Consider the following 9,454-nt stretch of genomic DNA (forward strand, 5'->3'; position numbering starts at 1 on the left):
AATTTGAAAATACTCACATTATCAATTTTTATCATGGCACGAGTCAAAAAATATATATATATAAAAAGAGAGAAAAGAAAAGAGAGATTTATTTAATATAAAAGTAAGTATAAACAAATTTACTTCAAATTCAGTGGTACAGAGAGTGAAACTTTTGAGTTGTGAGTGATAGACGTTCATTTTCTGGTTGCAACAGTGAACAGTGTACTCTCGCCTTGTCTGAAGCCACATACCTGTTATCCCATCTCATGCAAATCTGCCAAAACGTTATTGCTTATTCAGATCACCACTGTTTGCATAGTTCAAATAAACTATCCAGCAACACTCTCTTTCATATTTTTCTAACTCTTTATTATTATTGATTCAACTTTTAGATTATAAATTTTGATGTTCAGTGTAGAATAACGATGGATTCAGTTGGAAATCTCACATTAATTAATAAAATGGCTGAAATAAAGCATATGAATTGAAACAATCTTTTAATTTATAAATTAGTTTTATAAAATTTAGTTAAACTCAAAATTACAATATTTGCTAATATTAAAATTTATCATAATAGAAGTTGAATTTATCATATTACTTGTTATTGAATTTTCATTCGACTACCCATAAGTGTTCAATTTTATTATAAGAGATGTGTATTGAAAATATTATATTAACTAGTAATATAACTAAAATAATATTTAAAAGATGAATGACATTATTAAAACATAACAAATCAGCATTGTAAAAGATACTTTATTTAACGTTTAAGGAAATGTTTGAATTCACATTTGGATATCCTTAACTTGAGTCTTAAATTAGTTAAACATCATTTTAGTGGTAAATATTTAGAAGAATTTTTTTTTTAATATTTAAGGGTATGTTTGGATGCAAAATTTAATATTGAAGGGTACGTTCTGAATTCAAGTTTTGATGTTTTTAACTAGAGTCCTAGTCAAACATGATTTTTCTATTAGCCATTATGTTTGTCATTAGGTTGAAAACTTAATTTAAAGTTTTAAACTCATCTCGATGAAGATATTACAAATAACTTCTGTATAAACACTAACTTGAGTTGGGATATATATATATATATATATATATATATATATATATATGTGTGTGTGTGTGTGTGTGTGTGTTATAATAACACTGGTGTAACTGTTATTAAGTATTACATCACTCAATAATTTTATATTAAATGTGAATTTTGTAAGTCTAACAATTAGATTGAAAGTTCATATCACTTTATATGTTTATATATTACGTCAGTTTTATTTTATAAGAATAAAATATTAAATCATCTTGGATTAATATAAAATTGTATATATGATCTGAAAATAAGGAACTTTCAAACTAATAGTTAGAATTACAAAATTTACATTTAATATAAAGTTATTGATCGGTATAATACTTAGTAAAAATTATATCAGTATTATTATAACCTATATATATATATATATGTGTGTGTGTTTAGCCCATGTATACCTTTAGTTAAACTCAAGTGATTTTTGTAATTACACACCTAAAATGAACCTTGATCGTAGGTTTTTTAAAGAACATTCTGTATTAAAATCAATTTTATTATCCAAACAAAAATCATGTTAGTACAACTCATGTTTACTTCAATCAATATGTAAAATCATGTTAATTTAAAATCAATTCTACATATGCATGGATATACAATCAGTTACTAAGTCAATGTAATATTATAGATATATATTCGCATCTTAAGGATAATAGTCCTTCAGCATTGCATCACGCACGGGTCACTCGCAGCTAAGTAAAATGAGAATGAGCTTTAAGACCCGCAAATTACATCAAATCTTCTAGAAGCTGTGCCAAATCCAAGTCTTGTTTTTGAGTTTAGGAACCACGATGGCTTTGACTTTTGACTGCACAGTAATGAACGACCACCCTTTTATGTAGTACTATAATTGCTTGCCATTAAATATTTATATGGTTACTTTGGAGAAAAATCAAATGTATTAGGTTTACAAAAAATAAGCCACATGTGATCCACCCACAACCAAAATCAGTCAATGATATCCAATCATGCAACTACCTACCATTATTATTATTATATATTAAACACAAAATCAGTTTCCAAAGATAATATAATTGATTAAGTTCATTTATTTCTATTAATTAGAACTTGGAACTAATTTTCTTGTATTTTATATCTTTCTGAACTTACGCTGAAGATAAGGTAAACTTACACAGAAGATAAGGTAGATGAATTATTATACTATTAAAAATTTTCTACAGTTCAAAAATTAATAGTTAATTCTAATCTTACATGAAGTCATGTCTTGTTTAAATTTAAATTTTTTGTAAAAAAAAATATTAAATATGAAACCCTTATCTGGAATATTTTGCTGCTGACATAGATTTGTATTAGAGAAATACTAGTAACACATTCCGTACCATACTTTTTTAAATACACTATCAAAAATTCAAAACTGCTGACAGGAATCATCACACTCATAATTTAGGACCCCGTATGTTTTAAATTTAAGTAAAATTAACTCATGTAAGTTTAAGAAATTAACTTTTTGTATAAAAGGATGCCCTTGAGTTCAGCCTAAAATGTGGTTGAAGGAATTTCTTTAGTTCTATTAAAAAGGCAATGTTGACAGTAACATTGGCATCCATAGAAAGCTGCAAATATATTATCGAAAGATACAATCATATTACTCAAAATAAGACAAATCTTACAAAATTATAATTTCCATATCAACCTGTCACAAAAAAAAAACAGATATTCCTTCTAGAATGCCAGAAGCAGATTAACCACAAACATGCTTTGGTCACAAGGCAATCAAAAAACCCGCCTAAAGGTAAGGTTAATGCGTGTAGCATCAGCTTTTACACGCTTAGGCACAGAGTGAATCCAATCTCGTTGGGTATAGCCTCTCATCACCAAAAGAGATCCATGCTTAAGTCTAAATGTATGCTGATCAGCATCATGGCTACCCTTCTTCAATCTCTTGTTGGAAGGTTCACCACTTCCATCTGAAACATCCACACCAAATGATAATATGTTCATGCATACCACAAAGGTCCATTACTAATTGTATTACATACTATCACACACACACAAAAACAGAGTTTATGGGCCTATTTAGGTACACTTATCTAAGACCACTTCTAGAAGAAAAAAAATAAGAAAAATGAAATAAATTTCTCCAAAAATTAAAATTAGCTTGTACATAAGTTAATCTGAAAAAGGTCTCTCATGTTAGCTTCTGAGAAAAAATGTTTTTTTCTTTTAACTTATGTATAAATTAAGTTTAGTTTATGGAAAAACTAAATTAATTTTTTCTTCTAATTTTCTCCTCTTAAAAGTGTTTATGGAGAAATTTATCTAAACAGATCTTATAAGGACAGTGATAGCTACTCCAATAACAAAAGAATTCATACCAGAAGATTTTTTACATGGCTTCTTCTTCAAAACAAAGTCACGCTCGCATCCAAAAGTTAGAGACGCAATTTCAGGCGTTGGTCCATAGAGCTTCTCATCATCAGAATGCCAACCAACATAGTCGTTACCACCATTGTACCTATTTAAGAGTAAGCTATTAAAACTACTCCCAGGGAGAGCCTTATGGACCTTCAGAAGTAAGTAGAAAGAAATATTAAGAAACAACACTACAAACATGGGCCAAAAACCTATCAGTCAAATATATTGTCATTATTAGCAGAATTGGTGAAGAACAATGTTGATTAAAAATCATTCTTACAGCCTCCAATATGTCCTTAAGTGGTGGATAATCATCCCAAGAATGTGCATGCGGCTGATATCCACTGTAAGTCAACTCAGTCAATCCTGGCGTTGCAACATAACATGTGTCTCGAGGCTGCAGAGAATTACATTACATTGCATAACATTAGGAAATTTTAGTTTAACAACCGTATCCATATACAAGAGATTAAATTACATTACGTTGCATTACAAATACAAATACATTTAAGATTCATCTTATCATGTGAAAATCTTGTGCCTATCATTATTCTCTTCACTCTCTAAGTTACAAGGACGGGTAAATTCTAATGAGAGGATTCATTGGATGAAGACCTTCTCAATAACTTGGTTTTGTATTTTTCATACACATAAACATGGAGATTGAAACCAAATACTATGTCTTTTGGTCCATAGACATCATCTAACGAGATTAAGCATAAATAAGTTGATCCAAACTGACATATCCCTTTATTGCATACCACTTACATAATAACATAACAGACTACAACTTCAGAATTCACAAAGTAAACCAGATATATAAAAAGGCAAACCCATTGAACAAGAATATTGAACTAATTAGAAATCACTCTATAAAAGAAATTTAAAATAATTATTACAAAAAATAGACAATCTTAACATACATATAGGTTATAATTAAATTGTAAAAAGAATAGATTTTTGAGGGAATGGTGACCTGAAGGAAAGATTTACCGAAGACGCGAATGGTGGGTCTGGTCCATGGAATGTGTTTGTCGAGATAATGGAACCATTGCCATGATTGATCGAAGGGTATTAACCTCTGAACATATACGACGTCGCTTCCGTTTCCGAGATCCACCGTTTCCCTTTTCACGTTATCGTTAGGGTTCTCCCCCGACACCGCCTTCAACTTCAACACACTCATCGCTGATACCCTCTTCTCATTCCGATACGTAAATTGTTTATAGTGCAAACTTTTCACATTCATATCCAATGACAATAATGTAATTTTTTTTTTATATCGATTAACTTTTAAGTAATAATTTTTTATTGTTGATAATATTTTACACTTGCACTACATATAAATTAAAGTCTTTTTTTTTTTTTAAAAAAAAAAACTTTTATTTTAAATAAAATTAAAGTCTAAACATCACTTCTCTCTTTCATTTAAAAATTAACAATAAACAATACTCATAGTAATTTCATTTTAAAAAATACTTTTTATTTATAAATATAATTTTAATATATCAACATTATAAATATTTTTATACGTGTTTGGATTTTATGTATTATCAATATAAAAATAATAATATATTGTTAATTAATTAAAAATCACTCTAACTTATTTTTAAATAATTATTATAGAAATTAACATTTTATTATGTACATTAATTTATAAGTTGAGAATAAGGTAAAAAAAATAATACGACGGTTTTAACTAATTTTTATATAAGTTAATCACCTATACATTGTTAGTGTAAATTTTTTTATATTAATAATCAATTATATTTTTTAATAGTATCATGTTATTTACTCATTTAATTAAATAAAAATAAAATAAAATAATTTAAAAGATATGATTGGTTGCCAGTATAAAAAATTTTATATTAGAGTATATAGATGATTAATTTTTTTTATATTCACATGGTGGATAGTGGACCTTTAAAATAATCTATAGTTTTATTAAAACTATCAAACAGATGAATAAGTATTTATTAAGATAAATGCTTCTGTTCATATTTACAAATGCCACTCTTTTTTTTTGTCCATGGAAAATGCCACCATCTTAACTATGAAAAATAGAGCATTCTTTAAACTAGTTAAATAGAAACAAAAATAGAAAGACTAATTAATTTTGACTAATTAAAAGCACATATATAGATAATATTATGTTAGTTAATCAATAATAAAAGTGAAGTTTGCTAGCAAAACCTTTTTAAGTTTTGGCTCAGCATCTTGATTCTTGAAACTGTCCTTCACAATCATCCATGACATGATCATTTTTTTTTTAATTGAAATAATGAAATCAACACAGGAAAATTCCCTCACATATATCACCATTTAGAAATCATTTATAGTGTGTTTGGATGAGGAATTTTACAAATTCAATGAATTTTAAATTCTTGGTATTTGAATTACTTTGATTTCAATTTCTATTATTTTTAAAATATTTTGTTTGGATGAATCAATTCAAATTTATTAAATTTTAAATTGTTAGGTTGAATATGATAATTTTATTCCATCATAGTAAAATTGATTTTAAAAATATATTTATATGTTGAAATTTTTAAATTAAATTTTATAAAAATAAATACTAATCCATTTTTAAATATTTATTAATTTTAAAAATTAATATTAGATAATATTTAATAATTTTAACAATTAATATTAAATAATGTTTAACAATTTTAAAAATATTTTTGAATATCTAATAATTAAAAAAATGAAGAGATAAGATAAAATATATAGGTGAAATAAGAAAAACAAATATGAAGAATTTCAAATTCTTCCATTTTTGGGAGAATTTGAAATTCTACTATTTTAAGGAATTTCACAAATGATTGAATATCAAATTTTTTGTAAATTCTTCATCCAAACAAAGCATTTCACCTCAAAGAATTTGAAAATTTTCAAATAAATGAATTATCCCATATAAATTCCTTATCCAAACACAACATAAAAGATCATTGTATGTAGTGTTACTTGAGTGCACTTAAAGCTTCATTATGGCAGAGTAATTTATACTTCTACAATCTGTTACCTTACAAGTTATCTAAATCTCTTAAAACTCTCCACAAGTTAAAAAATATCATTTCTTTAAAAAAAAAATAATTGAAACAAACGCATTACAACTTTTCTTTTCTTATATCAAAATCAATACAATAGCATCAAAACTTATGCAATACCCAATGAATGCTCATAGCTAAAATGAAGGACAAATTTTCTACAAAACACACCATAAAACCCAAAGAAGCCATAAATCACTACTTGTTGATTTGAAAATGCAGCTTCTAGTGGCTTTTATCTAACTGGGGGATGAGGTATCACCAACTCACTGCTAAATTTAGCTGCAATATGCATCTATTAATGATTTTTTTTTTTCATTTTTGGTAGAAACATCTATGCAGGAGTTAATCAAAAGCAAGAGTCAACTACACATAGAATGTTATAATTATGATCTTGTTAGAGATCTACACATTGGACACATGCAATTTCTGCACTATGTTGCTGGAGCAACAGGTGTGACCAACTTGATCGTCAATTCCAGTTCCCCAGACTCTACTCCACGAAGCCTTAGCCAAACATTCTGCACCACTTCACCATTAACACAGTTGATACTGCTTTCACGGACAAGACAGTTTTCAGCATCAGGTATGACCTTCCTCAATGTTGTCTCACCAGAGGAGACTCTTAAAATATTTCTTAATCTGGCTGCAGAGACTATTGGTTGAAGGTTGAGGAAAGCATTTCCCATCTTGTCATCAGACTTCAAAAGATCTTTATCAAATACTTCCTATTAAAATAAAAGCAACCCAGGTAGTGCTAACAATCAGTGCCTTGTATAAAAGATTTCAAAAATATCACCAGAAAAATTCACAATATATTTCACAAAAGGCTTAAATATCTATTTAGTTCCTACAGTTTCATAAATCTTACCTTTTAATTCCTATAGTTAAAAACATCCAATTTTAGTCTGAGTATATACCATTTTTGTTTCCTTATAGTCTCCGCCTATTTGTTACAAAACTAAAATAGAATGTTTTTAATTATAAAGACTAAAAGATAAAGTTCATAAAACTATAGGGACCAAATGGATAATTAAACCTTTCACGAACACTAAACTTGAGTACCTTCCTTGCAAAAAAGACTAAAACTTTATTTAGATAAGTTTCACCATAAATACTTACCAAAGAAGAAAAATGATATGATTTTTGTATACAACTGATTTTAACTAGAGCATAAGTTACTTTAGCTTGTGAGAGAAGTTCATTTCATTTTTTCTTTTTTTTTATTTTCTTCTTCTTTAAGGGCTTGTTTGCATAAGTTCTTACGAATTAGCTTATGATAAAGCTAATTTCATTTTTCTTTCCTATGTATTTTTCCTAAAAGTGGTTCCACAAAAATCTATCCAAACAGACCTTATGTACTTCTAGAAAAACTTTTCTGATAGGAAGAAAACAAAGAATGAAGGAGCATAGTAAATTTTAGGTAACTCACCAAATTCAGAAGTCCCAAGGGTTCAGTCAGAGTGAAATTCAGCTCTTCATTCCAAACAGGATTCAAGCAGCTATTGATTACCTTGGTCTTTGCAGTCTGGTACAGTTTAACGAATCATTTCAACATTTGAAGGTTAAAATGTGCTAATAAAGTTAATGTCAAGAGAAACATGCTAAAAATGAAATTGACCTATAAATCATATTTACCTGGTTCCCTAGTTTGAGCACAACATAGGGATCACTGCTCTTGAAGTCTCGGATCACCAACCTTTTGCCTTGCACAACTATGACTTTTAGCAGCCCCAATTCTTCACCCATTATACTCCTACTGACAGGTTAAAATATAATCAAGCAAGGTCAAGACCATAGTAAAATAAAAAATGTAAACTGAAACATCCACAAGAAGAAGAAGGAAGAAATAAAAAAATTAAAAAAAAACAAGGATGCCTAGTACGTATGATGAATGGTGGAAAACACTCCCCCTTTACAAAGAATTCCAAGTTGTCAACCCAAGAGAAAAATAAAACATGGAAGACTCATTTTTTCTTAAAACTCAAATTGGAAAAAAAAAAGAAAAAAAAATGGTTAATAAGATTTATCCGGCAGTAAATTGAATGCAAGCAAACTGAAAAATGAAGTAAACAAGAGAAGAGAATAAACGAAGAATATTCTGGTGGAGAAGGTGGCTTGTAGTTGAAAGGAAAATACCCATAAGAAAAGATGAGTTTTTTCAAGTAACTAAATATTCCAAATATGCTTTGCTACAGTAATAATAGTAACAAAAGCAAAGAAGGGGGAAGAAACAGGGAAATACCGACAAGAAAAGGCAATAGATTATTGAACTGAATGAGAAGAAAAAAAAGTGAGGAATGAAGAGCGTATTAATTAGTTCCTGAGTAAATAGAGGTAGGAGTAGGATCGTGATCCGAATCCGAAGTGAAGTGAAGATAAAAGGAAGAAAAGAAGAAAGTAAGACATGAAAGAAGTAGGAACTCACCAATGGATAATTGTTGTGATTGTGAATGAGAAATGAGTAATTAAAGGCACTGGAAGAAGGTGTTCAGCGGTAGCTACAGGTTGGTAATGAGAGAGGTGTATATAAGGACAAAGGAGTGACACCTCACAGCTGTCGGTCAAAGGACAAGAATTTGACCAGGCCAGGCAAAGCTTGGTCTTCTTTTTGGTTTATGAGTGAGTGCGTGCGCGTTTCAGACTTGGTTCGCTTCTGACTCTGACAACGCTCTTTGATGAATCAAAATTATAACTTTTACTTATTATGCACATATATCACTAGTCTTCTGATGAATCGTCTTTAGTTAGTTAATTATTATGTTACATCAATTGTTGCATGTTAAATGATAAATGTATGTTAACAGATGCTTAAAAGATTGTATTTATATATATTTTTTATAACACGAGAGGAAAGTTTGTGAAAATGAATGCTATCACACCCACCTTTAATAGTAATATATTAATAACTCGTGCACAAGGGATGTGATAGTCGGTGGCTTCGTTTGATCGAGATAACGAG

At 28.7% G+C, this 9,454-nt stretch overlaps 2 protein-coding genes across 5 annotated transcripts; both read right to left on the minus strand.

The window, feature by feature from the left end:
* Positions 1–2,652: 2,652 nt before the first annotated feature.
* ALKBH2 (oxidoreductase, 2OG-Fe(II) oxygenase family protein) lies at positions 2,653–4,709 on the minus strand. Its single transcript, XM_020364812.3, has 4 exons — positions 4,422–4,709; positions 3,726–3,842; positions 3,406–3,595; positions 2,653–2,997 (listed from the first exon to the last, which is right to left on the minus strand). Exons 1-4 carry the CDS (start codon positions 4,692–4,694, stop codon positions 2,804–2,806), a joined length of 774 nt encoding a protein of 257 aa, XP_020220401.2. The 5' UTR covers positions 4,695–4,709; the 3' UTR covers positions 2,653–2,803.
* Positions 4,710–6,538: 1,829 nt separating this feature from the next.
* Positions 6,539–9,077, minus strand: LOC109803301 (Calcium-dependent lipid-binding (CaLB domain) family protein). Of its 4 annotated transcripts, none has more exons than XM_020364813.3 (4): positions 8,921–9,077; positions 8,131–8,251; positions 7,925–8,020; positions 6,539–7,220 (listed from the first exon to the last, which is right to left on the minus strand). In XM_020364813.3, exons 2-4 carry the CDS (start codon positions 8,239–8,241, stop codon positions 6,927–6,929), a joined length of 501 nt encoding a protein of 166 aa, XP_020220402.1. In that variant the 5' UTR covers positions 8,242–8,251; positions 8,921–9,077; the 3' UTR covers positions 6,539–6,926. The 4 variants fall into 4 exon arrangements, with proteins under 4 accessions (XP_020220402.1, XP_020220405.1, XP_020220407.1 ...); XM_020364816.3 differs by having other exon boundaries at positions 8,131–8,248; positions 8,921–9,071; XM_020364818.3 differs by lacking the exon at positions 8,921–9,077 and adding an exon at positions 8,738–8,914 and having other exon boundaries at positions 8,131–8,248.
* Between the last annotated feature and the right edge of the window lie 377 nt (positions 9,078–9,454).

The sequence above is a fragment of the Cajanus cajan genome, chromosome 1 (genome assembly GCF_000230855.2).
Source record: "Cajanus cajan strain Asha chromosome 1, NIPB_CcT2T_4, whole genome shotgun sequence".
NCBI classification, from domain to species: Eukaryota; Viridiplantae; Streptophyta; class Magnoliopsida; order Fabales; family Fabaceae; genus Cajanus; species Cajanus cajan.